General features: G+C 38.3%; 1 protein-coding gene across 3 annotated transcripts in view; it reads right to left on the reverse strand.

Annotated features, from left to right (window-relative positions):
• The window catches only part of Znf609 (zinc finger protein 609), a 193,473-nt gene that overhangs the window by 159,758 nt on the left and 14,573 nt on the right, over positions 1–19,142 (reverse strand). For all 3 annotated transcript variants that reach the window (XM_046426676.2, XM_046426677.2, XM_058573290.1), the window contains exon 2: positions 12,465–13,338. In XM_046426676.2, the coding sequence (XP_046282632.1) occupies positions 12,465–13,211 (747 nt within the window). In that variant the 5' untranslated portion in view covers positions 13,212–13,338. The remainder of the gene's footprint in view (positions 1–12,464; positions 13,339–19,142) is intronic.

The raw sequence follows: 19,142 nt of genomic DNA on the forward strand, positions 1-19,142 counted from the left end.
CAAAAGAAAATTTCTCAGTCTCTTTCTGAAATTGAAATAAGCAGTCAGCTTGTTTGATTTCAAATCCCTACACCCTAAATACAAGCTCATATGTATAAGCAAAATGAAAACTGCCTTATGGCATATTTTTTCTAAAATAGACACTCTACCAGATGTTTAGGAATCTTCATAGGGATTGAGTTAAGATGTAGTCTAATATGGTTTATATAAATGTGTAGTCACTTTGTATGATTACTTTTCCCCCTACATTTGCCAATTTTTCATCCTACTCAGTAGTATATACATTGGAGATACTCCAAAACCTAAAAAAAGATGTATAGATTAATATAAATTCTGAGAGTAAAGGTAATATATGTACTAGTACTAAAAATCAAGTTTTAAATTTCATTATGAGAATAATAATTTTGGCCAAAATTGACTACAATGCTTTTAAGACTGTTCATAGTATATTCAAAAATATGTGTTCATCTCTAATAGCAATTAGCATTATGAATACTTTTCCTTATGTATGCGACTTAAAATATCAGCAGAGAATACTTTATACCCCCAAACTTTTAATTCTCTTCTTGACTTCAAACAACAATAAAGAACTAAGAGACAGGGTTTTCTGCTATTTCTGTAAGATAATGTTTCTATGAGTTAAAGAGCATGTTTCATTTGAATGTGTCTAGCAGTGGACTCGGGAATAAGGTCTTTTATGCATAGCAACATTATTTTACTTTGGAATGTCACAAATTTTCAGAAAAGTAGAAATGCCTTTGTCAACATAAACACAAAAATACATTCATAAACCAATCAGAAATAGGTGTGGTGGCACACACTATAATCCCAGCAACTTGGGAGGCTAAGGCAGGATGACTCAAAGTTTGAGGCCAACCTGGGAAAATTAGTGAGACCCTAATTCAAAACAAAAAATAAAGGTGGTGAAGATGAGGTTTAGTGGTAGAGCACTCTTGGTTTCAATCCCCAGTATACGTGGCAAAACACTACCACCACAACAACAAATAAACAACAAGAAAAGATACTACTTTTGGATTAGCAATAAATTTTGATTATCCAAATCTGTCTTCTGCTCCACTAAACTACACAGCAGGGATGGGGGTGGGGCAACCAAAGTTGCCTATATATATAATAAATATATCTTGTAATATGAGAATTTTCCTCAAATTTGCCTTAAAAATTCTGAAATATTTTAAAACTGAATCATTAATGCTAATATAGATGGCTATACCTTAAAGGATTTATAACTCTCAGAAATTCAATAATTAGTTTTCCTAATTAAGAGGAAATTCAGAAGTCAGGTTCATTATAGCTCTATTTGTAAATGACTGATCCTAAAGTTTGAACAATGAAAAAAAGAGATTCGAAAAGATCCTTGAGCATGCTATAAAACACTGGGACATGACATCAGCTGTAATGGTACTCCCCTGTAATCCCAGCAATTTAGGAAGCTGAGGCAAGAAGATCACAAGTTTGAGGCCAGTGTGGGCAACTTAGAGAAACCCTGTCTCAAAAATAAAAAGGATTGGGGATGTAGCTCAGTGGTAAAGTGACCCTGGGTTCAGACTCCAGTAACACACACACACACACACACACACACACTCTCTCTCTCTCTCTCTCTCTTTCACACACACACACATACACACACACCCAATCCCAATCCTCATTCTTCTCCAGGCTACCTGTGCTGATCCCATCAAAAGGCTTAAATCTGTTCTGTTCAAGGATTAACAGAGAAACAAAAAAACTTCCTGAACTAAAACAATCATTATCTCCACTTCAAATCTTAGGAAAATAATTCAGAAGAAACTAATTAAACACCAAAGAAACTGATTTTAGTAGAAAGGTTTAGCAAGAATGATGATTCTTCAACCTGAGATTAGCTGTCTACCTAAGAGTCCAACAAACACTTCCATACTAACAATTTAATTAAATAATAAAATCTCAAACCTCAGCGGCTCTAAATGCTCTGAATCCATCTTTCCTTCAAGTGTTCCTAAAAATCAGTAGGAGTTGGAATATTATCATAAATTCATATTTGCTAAAGAATTCAAAATGAAGTAAAATGAAGACTTTTTCAAAATAAAGTCTCTTAAGAATTTTTTTCCCCCTTAATTTCACAATGACCTTGCACCTCATTAGGCTCAAGAGATCCCCATGTCTCAGCCTCCCAGGTAGCTGGGACTGCACTATTCTGAAGTATCTATGCACCATGCTGAGTGCTTAACCTTTTGTTTTGTTTTTAGTTATAGTTGGACAAAATACATTTATTTGTTTGTTTGTTTATTTATTTATTTTTATGTGGTGCTGGGGATCAAACCCAGGGCCTTAGGTGTGCGCTCTACCACTGAGCCACAATCCCAGCCTTCCTAAACTTCTTTGTCTCATTTAACCCTCACAATAACCATAAAAGGTCAGTGTTATTACTTCCACATTACAGATAAAAAATGTGAAGCTTAGGGTAAATAATTTAAATATCTCTTCTACCTTCAAAGTCCCATACCCTTAGATATTCCTTCCAATTTCTGTGAGTTTGTCATAAAGAATAAAAATATATCTGACCATTAAAGAAAAAGAACCCCTCCTACTGTCCAGAGTTACTTTTCATTCCTTAAAATTCCTGGTAATTTTTATTATCACTTTTAAGACAGCAAGGTGCTCTACAATACTGGATATGAAATTTCAGTGTCACAAACAAGAGAGCTAATGTTATAATGTAAATTGCCGGGTCTCAAGTCTAAAGTTTCTGTTTTGGGGGCCTGGGATGAGGTCTTAAATTTGAATTTGAATTTGATGCTCACCATCTCTAGCTGTCAGAGAAATGCAAATCAAAACCACCCTAAGATACCATCTCACTCCAGTAAGATTGGCAGCCATTATGAAGTCAAACAACAACAAGTGCTGGCGAGGATGTGGGGAAAAGAGTACACTTGTACATTGCTGGTGGGACTGCAAATTGGTGCAGCCAATTTGGAAAGCAGTATGGAGATTTCTTGGAAAGCTGGGAATGGAGCCACCATTTGACCCAGCTATTCCCCTTCTCGGTCTATTCCCTAAAGACCTAAAAAGAGCATGCTACAGGGACACAGCTACATCGATGTTCATAGCAGCACAATTCACAATAAGCAAGACTGTGGAACCAAACTAGATGCCCTTCAATAGATGAATGGATAAAAAAAATGTGGCATTTATACACAATGGAGTATTACTCTGCATTAAAAAATGTCAAAATCATAGAATTTGCAGGGAAATGGATGGCATTAGAGCAGATTATGCTAAGTGAAGCTAGCCAATCCCTAAAAAACAAATGCCAAATGTCTTCTTTGATATAAGGAGAGTAACTAAGAACAGAGTAGGGACGAAGAGCATGAGAAGAAGATTAACATTAAACAGGGATGAGAGGTGGGAGGGAAAGGGAGAGAGAAGGGAAATTGCATGGAAATGGAAGGAGACCCTCAGGGTTATACAAAAGTACATACAAGAGGAAGTGAGGGGAAAGGGAAAAATAATACAAGGGGGAGAAATGAATGACAGTAGAGGGGGTAGAGAGAGAAGAGGGGAGGGGAGGGGAGGGGAGGGGAGGGGAGGGGGGATAGTAGAGGACAGGAAAGGCAGCAGAACACGACAGACACTAGTATGGCAATATGTAAATCAATGGATGTGTAACTGATGTGATTCTGCAATCTGTATATGGGGTAAAAATGGGAGTTCATAACCCATTTGAATCAAAGTGTGAAATATGATATATCAAGAAATTTGTAATGTTTTGAACAACCAACAATAAAAAATTTAAAAAAAAAAGAAAATACTCAAAACAAAAAAAAAATGTAGCATATGGTTTATTTATTTTCTTTCAGATTTTTTTTTTTTTTTTTGGTGCTGGGTATTGAACCCAGGCAAGCATTCTACCAACCCTACATTTGAAATTTCAACAAATTCTCAGACACTGTTGATACTCTTACATAGCCTATTGCTTTATTAGATAGGAAAAGGAAGTACATGCCTCTCACCTTAGCTATCACCTCATGTGAAAACACTTATCTACTGTATTCTCAACAACCACAAAAACCCACTTACGGTTTAAAAATACCTCCAAGACCTAAATGCTAAGATTTCTTTTTCTTTCTTTTTTCTAACTTTGCAAAGGCTATAATGGCACCAGTGACCATTAAGGCAGTATAAATTCAGGCAAAGAAAAAATAAGGACAAAATATGTATAAAATATGCCCAAGCCTTTTACCATTCATGCTTTACTTCTTCAACCTGAGAAGTCTTTTCTTTGGACTTCTAGGGCAAGAGAGAAGCCAAAAGAAAAAGGAAGTAGATTATTTTATAATACCAATCCCCCAAATGAAGATAGGTTCTCAAAATAAATAGAATTTTGCTCTATAAATAGAAAATCTCAAAATGCTCTAAAAATTCCTGTTTCTCTTTTGTCACACGTCCTCTTATCTCAAAAGTGACTAAAGTCTATTCTTTTTAAGATAGCTTAAGTATTGATTATGCCAATGTCATCTAGGATGAATGACTTCAGGGAAAAGAATTTATTAAAGATATCTCCTCAGCCATCCAAGAAGGCTTCTTGTGTAGGTGCTCTCAACCATGACTAAATTGTACTGAGAGAAATATATTCTAAAATATTAATATGGTCTGGCACCTTCCTGATGCTAATGCTCCCAGGCCCATCCTGATGGCACAACTGGGAAATTAACTGAAGAGAAAAGCAATCTTCCCTCTGCTCTCTACTTTCAGATGTCCCTCCTCCCTAGCTAGCTTTGCTATGCAGACTCCTTCTATAGATACACAGAGATAAAACATGCTCTCACACACAAATAACTCTCTGCAGGAACTCAAAATCAAAGTCTAACCCCATGGTTTTTAAGTGAGCAAGTCCAATTTCCTTCTTTGTAGCTCTTGACACATGCTGGCTAGGAGCCGTCTGGAGTTTTGCTGCCTTGTTCCTGCACCAGAAGGCTCTGCACTGTAGGTCAGGGGATGATAAGGAAATGAACAGTGTAATTTCCAAGGCCTCTGAAGACGGCCCTGTCAGCAACTCTGGAGGCAGGTTACTCAAGCATAGCTTGAAGAGTGCAAACCACAGAGAGGAGGGCTCAGATAGCCAGCAAGTGGCAGGATCTCAGCTGCGTATGTTACTGTCACCTCTAGCCTGAAAGCCCAAGTCCTGCTGCCTGTCTGGATAAGCTCAGCTGGCAAAAGCTCTTATACCCAAATGGAAAATATACAAGTGCACACGGGGGAGCAAAATTAAGATCTAAGACTTAAGATTTTCCATGTATTTTTGTGTAAAAACAAAAACATTTAGTGCTCTTTCAGTTTCCATAAGATTGCATATGCTGGCAAACCCACAGTAACAGCAATCTAACCCACTCCAGGGATGGAGCCAAAAAGTAAACTTAATTCATACGATATCTGAAATTCAACAAGACCACTTCAATATCCTCTGAAGCCTATTTTTGGTCTTTTCCCCCTTTCCAACTATAAATACCAGGAACTTTAGAACATCACCAACATGCAAATTTCCCAACCCAGTTTTGGAACCTGTAAGCACAGTATGGAAAATCTTATCCAACATGTTTTATATTTTTATTCTGGGCTTCCTGTATAGAGGAATGTTGTTACATTTTAGTCCATTATTGCTTAGGATAGATGAAGCCATATTTTAATTCAACCTGTGTTTTCTAATACTTATTGAATGTTTTCTGTTCTGAATTAATTAATTTAATCTTGCAACAACCTTATGTTCATAATTTTCTTCATTTTGCAGATGAAAAGAATGAGTCAGAGCAATTAAGTAATTTGGTCAAGATCACTGAGGTAATAAGTGGCAGAGCTAGAATACAAACTTAGGTAGTCTGGCTAGAGAGTAGTACACTCTTAAGTACTAAGTCATATATGAGTTGATGTGAAATTTAAATTTTGAAGAATGGCATTTAAAATTAGAGGTGGCTCCCAGAACCTGTCTTATAAGAAAATTCACAAAGACACTCAAACTATAATGTAGAAAGCAATTATTTGGGGCTGGTGATGTAGCTCAGTGGTAGAGTACTTGCCTAGCTCTGGATTCAATCCCCAGTACTGGGAGGGGAAAAACAGACTTATGGAAGTGCAGATTTCTGGGTTCTTATCCCCAAAGTACATTTATCAGATCTGGAGTAGGGCCCAGAAATCTGCATTTTTAAATTCAAGGAATGTGATTGATATACATGGTTTTATGGAATACCCTTTTAGCTACTCCATTGTAGTTGGTGTACTGTAAGCTTTCAAAAAACAGGGACCATCTCTGTTTTATTCACCAGTGTGTATAACCCATCACCCAGTACAATACCTAAAACCTAAATGCACTTATTTGCTGGTTGGATGGGGGGTGGGGCATGTCTATAATCCTATCAATTACGGAGGCTGAGGCAGGAGGATCAAAAGTTCAAGGTCAGCCTCAGCAATTTAGTGAGGCCTGAAGTAATTTAGCAAGACTCTGTCTCAAAAAAATAAATAACAAGTGCCTCTGGATTAAATCCCCACAACTCAATAAAGTAAAATAAATAAAATGTAGTTTACTGTATTGAATGAAAGTGACAAGAGTATCCATAATGTATCTTCTCTTTATAAACAATAAGGATTGGAATGTAGCTCACTGGAACCAGCTTGCTTCACATGTGCAAAGCTCTAGGTTTGATCCCCAGCAATGAAAAAGGTAAAAAGAAAGACCCACTTAATAATAATCACAATCATTTGAGGATCTGCCTATCACTGATGTGTTCAAGTAAGAAGCACCAGAACAGGATAATTTTTTTCCTTATCTGCAATTGCCAAATAAAGAAAAAACTAGCATTACATAATTGGTATTGATATAGTTATATAGGAGGAATAAGTTCTAATGTTTTAAAGCATAGCAGGATGACTGTAGTTCACAATTTACTATATATTTTATAAAGAACCAGAAGAGTTGAGTAAGGTTTCTAATAAAAAGAAGACACTTTTTAAAAAATATTTTTTAATTGTCAATAGACCTTTTATTTATTTATTTGTTTGTATGTATGTTTGTTTATTTATGGTGCTGAGGATGGAACCCAGGGCCTCACATATGCCAGGCAACTGCTCTACCACTGAACCACAACCCTAGCCCGACACATGTTTAAGGAGATGGACCTAACCTGATCATTGCACACTGTACGTATGTATTCAATTACCACACTGTATTCCATAAAGAGGTATAACTATTATGTCAGTTTAGAACTAGCAATGCCTCAAATAATTACAAAAAATATTCCAGAAGACACAAAATCCCTCCCTTCCCCATTAATGAGTTAAGCTCAAAGCTTTTTTTTTTTTTTTTTGGTGTGGGGTGGTTGGGGAAGTAGGGTTTGCTGGAACTGAACCCAGGGGCGCTTAACCACTTGTCACATCCCCAGCCCTTTTTATATTTTATTTTGAGACAGAGTCTAAGTTGTTTAGGGCCTCCCTAAGCCTCCCAAGCTGTTGGGATTACAGATGGGTGGCACAAAGCCTGGCTTCAAAGACATCTTTTTTTTTTTTTTAAATATATTTTATTTACATTTTTTAGTTCTCGGCAGACACAACATATTTGTTTGTATGTGGTGCTGAGGATCGAACCCGGGCCGCACGCCTGCCTGGGGAGCGCGCTACCCTTGAGCCATATTCCCAGCCCCTCAAAGACATCTTAAAAGCAACTTTTCCTCTTTACATCCAACAGGATATAGATTCTCTCCTAGCTGTAAATGGTTATTCATTGCAAATATCATCACCTCACCTAAGTACCTTTAATTTGAAAGATCCTTTGTTTACTGAGTGTCTATAATGTTGAAGTTTCTATGAAAACAAAGTGAAAATGATCTTGGAATACCTGGGCATTTACATCCAATGTTTCTAAAGGTAGTCTTTAAAGACTGGAGACTTCATGCCAGTTAAAGATTTGTTAAGAAATCCAGAATAGCAACATGCCCTAAGAATTTGGTGTCCAAAAATCTGGCTCCCGTGCTTGGTTTTGCCAGTAATTATCTGTGAGATCCAGGTAATGATCTCCCTGGTCTTAATTTACTCTTCTATAAAGTGAAGAAATTGGGCAAGATAATCTTTCTCTGGGGCTCTCCTTAAATTACAATACCTAGAAGGAAAACAGAACTGCTGAAAAGATAAATTAAGCTTGTAGTTCAAGATTGCAACTCTGTACCATAAAAATATCAACATCTTTATTTTTTCCATGAAGGTAAATACTTGAGGGCACTGGACTTCAGGAAGCAAGGCTGACTGCTATGCTTGTCAACAGCTGTACAAAGTGGAGGAAGGTGTTAAGTGAGAAAGCCTTGGATCAGAAGGAATAAGAGATCTGACCTTGACTGGGCAATGAGGGATTGCAATAAGAGAGAAATGAACTGGAAGGCATAAACTAGGGCCGGAATACAAAACCAAGGACAAAGGAAGATGCTCTTACAACATGGATATGATAACACGCATGATCAGAATACAAAAGAGTAAAAGTCATTTTCTTTATATTCTAAATGAATGGGTAAAGTGGCAAACATATGCATCATTCTGAAATAAGCAGAATCTGACATACAAACATGGGGAAAGCAGAGTGAAGTATTCCTACCCTGTAAGATCAAAAGCAGCTGTTAAGGAAAGGTCAGGGATCTCCTGGTTGTAAAAAACTCTTCATGCACTAGAGCCTTTGAGTAAAACTCATATCATTTGGAGGGGAAAAAAAGGAAAGAGGTCTCACCTTAAACTCTTGGACATAAGCTCTGACAGCACAGACAGATCACTGCTGTCTGTGGTTTGTAAATTCCTTTTTCCTTGTTTGTCAGAGTAGCCACATGTGCACTAAGCTCAGAACACTCAGACAGGCACCCTCCCTCCTGCCTACCTTCTTTTCCATCCCTAAACTTGTAACAACCTATCAATCAAACCAAACACAAGTAAGCAGGCAGGAGCCAGAAGGTTCTATCTTTTTATTCCTCAACATTCCCTCTCCCAGTCTCTTCAGTTGGCAAGAAGTATGAGACAGGTGTGTTCAACAATTCAGGGCAACAGCAGTTGCTGAGCCATCTCTGGTTATCTCCTAGAACCCTGGGAAACAACACAATGAGCCACCTGACAGAAAGGTATAGTGGAGTAAAAGTGGATGCCATTAAGGGGAATCTGCATCCCAGACTGATAGAAAATTTCCTTGGCCACACCCTGAGATATCTACTTTGATGAGAGAGAAAGTCCTGAGGTAGTAATCTGAATATTCAAATCTGCCTCATTAGATAGTAGTCAATGTCTTGACAATTCTACCCTGCACCACAGAATCTACTGTTTTCTTTCCTATTTCCAAGGGGCAGCGGGTGATATGTGAAAGGAACTCCAGTCAACACGCTCTGAATTTTATGAGTTTCTCTTTTTCATGACAGTTCCCAGCTTAAGGGTATGCAATTTCAGATTACATCAAAACATCTGTTTTGCTGTTTTGGTTCTGTTGGTTGTTCCTACAAAGAAAGAACATTCCAAACCAGTTAGGCCATAGACAAGCCTGCCTTTCTTTCTTTTTCTTTTCTTTTTTTGGTACTTGGAATTGAACCCAGGGGTGCTGTACCACTGAGTTACATCCCAAGCCCTTTTTATTTTTTGAAACAAGGTCTTCCTAAATTGCCCAAGCTGGCCTAGTATTACAGATGTGCACCATGTTACCTGGCAACAAACCTAACCTAACCTCCACTTCTTTTAAGGGTCCTAAGGATTGAACGCTGGGATGTTTTAATCTCACTGAGCTATACCAAGCCTTTATTTATTTATTTATTTTGGTGCTGGGGATCAAATCCAGAGCCTTGTGCATGCAAAGCAAGCACTCTACCAACTGAGCTATATCCCCAGCCCGCCATTTTTTATTTTGAGACTGGATCTCTAAATTGCTGAGGCTAGCCTTGAACTCCTGATCCTCTGGCCTCAGCCTCCTGAGTAGCTGGGGTTACAGAAGTGCATTGCCATATCTTGCTAGGCCTTCATTTTAGAGAAAAATTCTTAAAAGATATTTATATAGACCTTGCTTTAAAACATAATACTAATCATCAAATGCTGGCTGAGTACCTATTATGCCCAAAATCCTGGGTTTTGAACCCTGGGACTCCTGCTTTCTAGGTAAGCACTCTCCCACTAAGAGCTACACCCCCAACTCTTCTTTCCCTGCTCTGGTCCCAGAAATGTTCTCTTCCTGAATCATGTGTTTCTATCTCTTAGCAACTTCCAAACATTTATTTAAATAATTATCTTATTGGCCAAAGGCAATATGGTAAAGCACCCTCAAAACCAGTATGTCTAAAACTGGTTAAGGAACAGGAAGGAATGGTGAAAATAGGCTCTTGCTTATGGTAACATAAAACTGCACAGTAAATTTTCTCCTTCTAAAAGTACTTCCCAGCAATTTTACATTTCTTCCCAAAAACGAATGCTGTCTGTCTCCTTTTTGTCTCTCATTCCACTGCCCCATTCTTACAGTCTGAGAGGCAAAGCTTAATAGCAAAGCTATATTATTAAAGGTAAAAATTTCCTGGCACCAAGGTGTATTCTTTTTATTATTTTTAAGAGTTGATCTCCCCCCCCAACGTTTTTCTTGGTGCATTATAGTTGTACATAATGGTGGGAGTTGTTGTTACATATTCGTACATGCACAGACCAAGATATATTCTTAGCTGAATGGATTGCATCTTTCAGCAATTTTAATATGAAGGTCAGTTATCCACCAGTCCATACACTAATGAGAGAAAATGGGTTCCATTTGCTTTTCTATTGGAGACAACCATGGACATTTAGATTTAAATCCAGTATAAAGCTAAACAATAAGCAATATTCATCCTTTCATTCATAGATTACAACTGGGCTTAGAAGATTACAACATAAGTAAATTTAAAAAAAAATGAAAGCCACCCTCAAAAGTACTTTTGGGTACAGGATGAACAAAAATTATGAATATGGATACATGGTAAAAGTTTCTTGAAGCCAGATGTAGGGAACAGTCTAATAGGCCTGGAACAGAAGCAAGAACTCCTGGTACTCCAAGGCCTTTTTAAAACAGTATTATCCATCTGTACCCCTGAGAAAATGGCAAATCACAGCCAACACAAGATGAGCAATGCCTATAGCCAGCTGGAACTTGACTCTACTAAGGTGGACTATGGCATCTGCCACCTAAAGCAGGCAGGCTCTCTGGCAGCTGTCACTTGTAAAAAGGAATGAGCCATTGTTTAGTGGAAGAAATTCATAGCTCTCTTAACCAGAAAAACCCAGATGTTGCTAAAAGCTACAGATGTGCCGGAGTCAAAGACCAACGTACCTAGAGCAAAGAAAAAACAAGCTACCACTAAAATCTAGGCACTAAGAGGGCACCACCACCCACACATGCACATCTAGCCTTTATTTATTAACTACTGCATCTGCTGGGATCAGCTAAAAGCACAGGGTGAGCAGAACACAGAGCAGAAAATCAAGAGCCAATGATACTTCCTCACCAGTCCAGCTGCTTCATAGGAAACTGTAAGCTGCTCAAATTTAGGGCAGCCTGAATTGGCCCCAGATGCACACCTATTCTTCTCTAGCACTGGAAGACATTCACTCAGACATTTACTGAGATATCAACTAAGATCATCTTCTCAGAGGAGCGACGCAATCTTAACCCATCCTAGGGCTGCAGGCACCTATCCTTTTAAGTCAAGCAAAAGACAAGGTATCATTATACTATTAGGCAGCTAAAAAACCACCAGGATACTGATTCCCAATAATTGCAGAAGGTACCTGGCAAAGAGATACCCTTTCAGTGGCCAAAAATTCTTCCTAGGCCAAACTTTCATAGCTACAACAGTAACTCATAAAGCCTGATTAAGTATTTCATAGTATAGTCAGGACCTCCTGCCCCCTTGTTTACCAGACCAGCAACTGTGTCCTTAATGCTCTTTGGTAGCCACCAATAGAACACTTGGTAGATAAGCCATGAAATTTAATCAATCTTTTAGTTCTTCTAGAAATACAACACCATCAATTATTCCATTAAGAACAGCCCTATACATGTAAACAAAAGCTAATTAAGTTTATCAGTTATTATGAATCTAATAATGAAATATCATTCAAGCTGGAAACCACATGAAAGTTTGGTGCCAGCCTCTAGCAACAAGTGTCCAAGATGGAACAATAACAAGGTGTGAGAATTCATTCTACCAAATAGCATTCTAAGAAGATATCCTATTCCAAAATGTCTCTCTTGCTGTAAATGAGCCTATAGGGAATCCGCTAAATTGGAACAAAACCACATTAACATGACCAGCTGCTCTGACCTTGTAATTGGTCATTACCCACAAACTAATAAACCTCCAACAGAGTGTATACAGCATTTGGCAGTTAGTCCAGGGCAGTTTTGACTGGCAGTGAGTGGGCAGCCAGATCCGGCCACCTCTTACCTTTTCAGACTTGACTTTCTTTAGCGGGCGACACTCATTCTCCCCTTCCTCTGGCTCCGGTTTAGTTCCCAAAGGATTGAGTGCTGCCCCAGGCTCAAGAGCTATACTCCCAAGTGGCTCCACAGCTCCTGTATCCACCCCTGTACTTCCATCATACTGACCACCCCGTCCTCCCAAGGGAACCGGCTGGAGGACCCCAGGATCCTTTTCTGAACAAGTCCCCACTCCTTCGCTTCTCTCCTTCTTGCTCTTGGACGAGCTGTTCTCCTTCTCCTTTTTGGAGCCGGCTACACTGCGGGATGCCTTACCGGCCTTCTCTGAGCCCTTGGGAGCAACAGCAGCAACCAGGCCTCCTGCATTGGCACCATCTCCTGAGCGTCCCTGCACCTCTTTCTTGCTAGCTGCCCCCTCACTTGGAGTGAACAAGGAAGTCCCTGGAGTGGGTTTGCTAGTGTCTTTTCCACTCTTATTCCTTTTGGATTTTGATTTGCCTTCCTTCCCTTGAGGACCTGGCACTGGGGTCACAAACTTGATGTTGTCTGGTAGTGTGGCCACAGCATTGGGAGCTGGTATCCCCACCTCCTTTGAGCCTGACATTTCCAGTTTCTGCTGGTCCTTTTCCAGATCGGCGTCCAGGTCAATGATGAGGTTCCCTACTCCAATGTCCCATTCATCCCCACTGTCGTATGTTTCAACCGGGTTTGCATCCACTCCTTTCCCTCCGGAGGCTCCACTGCTCAAGGACATCTTAGAGTCAACGTCCCACCTCAAGATTCAAGGCTCTTCCTTGCCCCCAGCTTTCCTATTTTCAGCTTCAGCTATGTTCTCAGACCTGCCACATTGGTCAGTACATGCCCAGTGGACAACATCATTGCTGGAAAAAGAAAATTTAAAAAGCTGTTAAAAGAAACAATACAGGCAAGGAAACAGCCTGAAATAAACTCCCACATAAAACAGAACCTTCCTGTGTGACTATCATATCACAAAAAAAGTTATGGGAGCTAGAGGTAGAGCTCATTGGTAGTATACTTGAATAGCCACAAGTTTACTCCCCAGCACCATTTAAAAAAAAAATGCAAGTAAACAAAAATGCAGACTCAGTTAAAATTCATACAGAAATCAGAAAAGTACAAAGAAATCTGTTGAAATATAAGAAAATAAAATTCTGGAAATTTTTTCCAGAATTTAAGGGAAATGGACAGTGAAGAGAAAAAGAAAGAAGGAAAGAAAGAAAGAAACTGAGAGAGAACATTTCCTACCACTAAAGGAAAATAAGAGATCAGAACAATACATGAATAACACCTTGAGCAGAAGAAATCTTGCAGACTGGAAAAGTTCACTATATTTTTGGCAAAATCAATTTAAAAAGACAAATGTGCACACATTCTGGAAAAATTTTAAATTACAAAGGACAAAAATTGGACTGCTCTCAGAATACTCAACAATATTAAATGTTAAAAGACAATGAAAAGTTACAGAATTTTGAGGAGAAAATGTTAAGAAACTTACAATAAGACAAGTTATTTGTCTTGTGTAAAAACAACATATTTTCAATTATGTAAGAACAAATATATAGTTGGGTATGGTGGCTCATGCCTATAATTCCAGCAGCTTGGAAGGCTGAGGCACTCAGCAAGACCCTGTTTCTAGTAAAATATTTTTAAAAAGGGCTGGGGTTATAGCTCAGTGGCAGAGTGCTTGCCTGGCACATGTGAGGCATTAGATTCAATCCTCAGTACCATATAGAAATACATAAAAATAAAGATGTAGAAGATTAAAAAAAAAAAAAAAAAAAAAGGTTGGGGATGTGGCTCAGTGGTTGAGTGCCCATGGGTTCAATTCCCAGTACCAACAAAACAAAACAACAAAGGGAGAATCCATCATTTCTAAAGCATATTATCAGGATACAAAACTGAAAAATGTAAGACAACTCAAAAAATATAAGATGACACAAATATTCTTACAAAGTTCTGATGACTGAACTTAAAGGATAACTTAAGAGTCATTTACCTTTCATAGACATCAACAGTATTAAAAATTTTAAAGAAAGTGTTTTAAAATTGTTTTACAAATTATATTATAGGTTGTATTGATACTTATTTGAGTTCTATAAAGGGAAATAACAATTCTTTCTTTTTCCATGAACTCAGTGTTATGGGCTTTCCTTTTAGACTACTCCTCCCTCAGATATGTCTCGTAACACTTAATACTGACAAGAATGACTGCATTTTGCTTCAAAAATCTCTCAGGATCAGGCTGTGGGGAGCAGGTATAACTCAGTAGTAGCTCTTGCCAACAAGCATGCCCAAGGCTCTGGGTTTGATCACCAGAACAGGAAAAAATAAATAAATAAATAAAACTTGTCTCAGGGCTAAGGTACCCATCTCAAGACTCACATTTTAACATCCAGAATATCTTTCTTACTAACCTACTAGGTCATTGATCCCACCAACCAGCTAAGCCTTCAAATCAATTGTGTGAAGGGGTTGCTGTCCTAGGGAACTGTCAATAAACCATGGGATACAACAAAGTTGCTAAAAGAACTCTTATTATATCATCTTCCCTGAATTCCAGATGCTGTCCTGAAATCACTTCATATTTAGCTCACCTCAGGTGGAGGTAGTACAAGATGTAAACCATCCTAAGTGACTCTGAGCTTACCCAGCTGGAAGAACAGGAATCCTCTCCACCTGCCACACTTCATGGGAGCTCACTAATCAACTGAATTTCCACCTAGGTTCTAACGAGAAATAATCAACTTCCCTTTGGGCCTCCCCTTAATTTATTACATTAATTACTGTAACAAAGGAACTGTGTCATCTCAAGTACCATAGCTCTCAGCCTATAGCTCCAATGGAGATTAGATAAAGAACAAACAGTGCCAATTTGAGAAGACATCCAATTCAACAGAGCTCATCTGATCACATGTCACATAAGGACAGAAGAATAAAATTGTAGCATCTCTGGCTCCTAATCTTTATATACTACAGCTCATATGGTCCTCACAGGCTGCTAGTCTCAGACAAAGTTTATGAGGTTTGACCTGTTTTATTTCACATAAACAGCTGACACTTTCATCAGGACGAAGCTACTTAACAGGATTCAGGTTTAGATCCTTGATGTTTGTCAATACTGTTCTGTGTCAGCATATAAAACTCAGAATAGGTTGAACAGCATACTGAATCTATAAATAATTCAGCCTCAACTCCAGAGGGATTCACTTAGTGAAACTGATCCACTCAAGAAACTTTTTCCAAGACCTGTGTGTATGGAAGTGAAGAAATAGAAGGCAAAGATTGTCTAAAGTAAAAATTTTTTAAAAGCTCTGCCATCTCTCTTCCTCTTATAATCAGAGGCTACACAGGCCTTTATAATCTGGTTCTTATTCCCAAAGGTAAAAATTTTCTGTACTAAAGAGAAGGCAATGAAAAATTCTCAAGAAAAAAGTGAACAGTGGGTCTATGTGTGGCAGTGCACACCTCCTAATTCCAGCTACTTAAGAGGCTGAGGCAATAGGATTACAAGTTTGAGGCCAGTTGGGAAACTTAGTGAAACCCTGCCTCAAAAAAAAAAAAAAAAAAAGGCTGAGAGGGCTGGGATGTAGTTCCATTGGTAGCACTTGCCAAGTACACATAAGGCCCTGAGTTCAATCCTTGGTTCTGCCCCCTCTCCACCAGCTATAAAAAGGTTAAGGGAGGTTAGAAAACTGAGCAGTCCTCACAATTAAAATGCCAACTGCTCCAGAGTATTGTTTTAACCTTCATTCTCATTATTGCAGTTGATTCCAAAACAGGGCTAGTCCACAAGTCAGGTATTCTAAATATAACCAATTCCTGGTAGCCTCCATGTACAGATGACCTGTGACTTATAATAGGGTTATGTGCCAATAAACCCATAAACTGAAAATATCCTAAGTCCAATATACATACATTTATTTGATCTGTGTGTGCATGCGCAGCATGCATTGCTAGGGACTGAATCAAGGGACATTCTAGCACTGAGCTACACCCCCTAGCCGCCCCCCGCCCCCCCCCCCGCCTTTTTTTTTTTTAAATAAAGTCTCCCTAATTGTCCAGGTTGGCTCAAATCTGTAATCCTCCTGCCTTAGCCTCCCAAGAAGTTGGGATTACTGTCATGTGCTTACCACACTCAGCTCCAAAATGTATTTAATATGCCTAATCTGCCAACTGAGCTTTCTAGTTTTGAAACTTTCTACACTGTAGAACATTGGTTGTTTATCCTTGTGATTGCATAGCTGACTGGGAGCTGCAGTGGTCCAGCACCATACCACATATCCTACTGAGAATATTATGCTACACAGACATACAGCCTGCATAAACACCAAAATTCAAAATTTGAAGTATAATTTCTACTGAATGCATATCACTTTTGCATGATCATGAAGTTGAAAAATTATAAGTTGAACCATCAGAAATCAGGGATCATCTGTACATACTTAAATGTATAATAAATGAAAAGGTTCTACCAAACTTAAACCATCCACCTGTCACATTAAACATCTATAATTCAAAGGTGACAAAATGGTTATGAAAAGTGACATCATGTTCCAGGTGTAATGGAGCCTATAATTGAAGCAACTAGGGAGGCTGAAGCAGAAGGATCACAAGTTTGAGGCCAGCTGTGGCAATGTAGAGAACCTGTCTAAAAAAAGAAAAGGGTTGGAAATGTAGTTTGGCCATAGAACACCCCTGGGTTCAATCTCTAGTATCCCCCCCCACACACACACACACACAAAGAGGTAATGCCTAAAATGCCTGAAACTGGATCATGTATATGGCTATATACATATATAAAACTGGACTTGTACACAACACTTACATACTTACTGTATGTTAATATATGCACAGTATACTTTTTTTTCCTAAAGTAAAGGAGTAAATATCTGTGAACACCTGCTGACCTAGATCACTCCTGGTCCTAAAATAGTATTTTATTAATTTTATCTATTTATTTTGCAGTGCTGGAGATTGATCCCAGGCCTTGTATGTTATGCAAGCACTATATGTACCACTGAACTATATCCTCCTTAAAGTAGCATTTTATGAAAAGGGAATCATGACGTCATGATTAGGATATTAGGATGACAGGAAGGACAGGAGAAAGAAAGGGAGAGAGAAAGAAAACTAACAAACAATAGATTATCCATATTTAACTATCCATATTTGACTATTATGAGAATTATGGATCTGTTGCAGTCTGGAAAACTAGTGATAAGGATGTCACAGACAAAAAAATGACGTAAATAATATTAAGTCCTGCGGGAAGTGGTGCATGCTTGTAAACTCAGCTACTCAGAAGGCTGATGTGGGAAGACAGCAACTTTGAGGCCAACCTAGATAACTCTGAGGACCTTGTCTCAAAATTAAAAATAAAAAGGGGTGGGGGTGGAGCTCAGGAGTAGAGTGTATCTGGATTCAATCCCCAGTACCATAAAAAAGAAAAGAAATTGCATAAAATCATGTATACGAACATAAGCACATGTAAATGAATCTAAGTAAAATGGAAATCTAAAGAAGATAAGTGAATTTTAATCAATATTATGATACTGGAGGAAACTAGATAAAGGATACAAGGGATCCCTCTGCATTATTTTTACAACTGCATGAAGTGCTCAAAACAAAAGTTTAATTAAAAAATACAAAATGACATTATTTTAAAAATTTTTTCCACCTGTAGGGTTAATACATCTTGTTTACTTACTATTCATAAGAGTAGCCTAATAAGTAAGATAAAATTTATTTCTAACTTAAAAGAGTTCTAAAACAGAACACTAAGAACAGGTGATCAAGTCTATAGGTTTGGTTCATCACTTGACAGGGTTTGACAATATTCTCTGTTTTTTAGAAGCTATGGGGCTGGAAGGGTTTACCTTAGTGGTAGAGGGCATGCTAATCATACATGAGTCCCTGGGTTCAATCTCTAGCACTTAAGGGGGAAAAAAAAAAAAAAACATGTTGGACTTCAGGGTATATAGCTTAATGGTAGAGCACTTGCCCAGCATTCAAGATGCTCTCGGTTCCATCCCTAGCACCATCATGGGGAAAAAAAAAAAAAGTTGAAAGTTTTTGTTTTTTTTTTTTTTTAAACATGTCTACATTAAAGCCTTCATATCCTTTGGTTATCAGCTCTGAAATGTATTTCTTAGTGTCACCAAAATGCATAGTAACACAAATATTAGATAAACCTTGGTTTTACATAGAGGGGACTTCTTTCTTTTTTTCTATCTATCTATCCATCCATCCAAGGACTGAGTCCAGGAGTACCTTACCACTGAGCTATATCCTCAGCCCCAGTCTACTGACTGACTGATACTGGGTTTTGCTAAGATGTTGAGGCTATCCTCAAATTTTCAATCCTTCTGCCTCAGCCTTTAAGTGATATAGGTCAGGTATATGTCACTGCACCTGATAGAGGGGACTTTATTTAGTTATGTTTCCCTTACTAATAGTACCCAGCATTTCTCTGGCAGCACACTGAGTTAATTTTTTAATAAATGGCATATCAAGATTCCTAATTTCCTTTGAGGCCTGCAATTGTTGGCTAGAAGTTACCCATTCTTAGAAAGTGGTTTGAACTTTCTGCCTATTTTTAAATGCATTCTTGTCCACACTGTGTTCATCTACTTTTCATCTTTCTCATATAGTCAAGATATTCCAT

The sequence above is a fragment of the Marmota monax genome, unplaced genomic scaffold, assembly GCF_021218885.2.
Source record: "Marmota monax isolate L192 unplaced genomic scaffold, Marmota_monax_Labrador192_F-V1.1 WCK01_AAM20220418_F8-fsc00078, whole genome shotgun sequence".
Taxonomy (NCBI): domain Eukaryota; kingdom Metazoa; phylum Chordata; class Mammalia; order Rodentia; family Sciuridae; genus Marmota; species Marmota monax.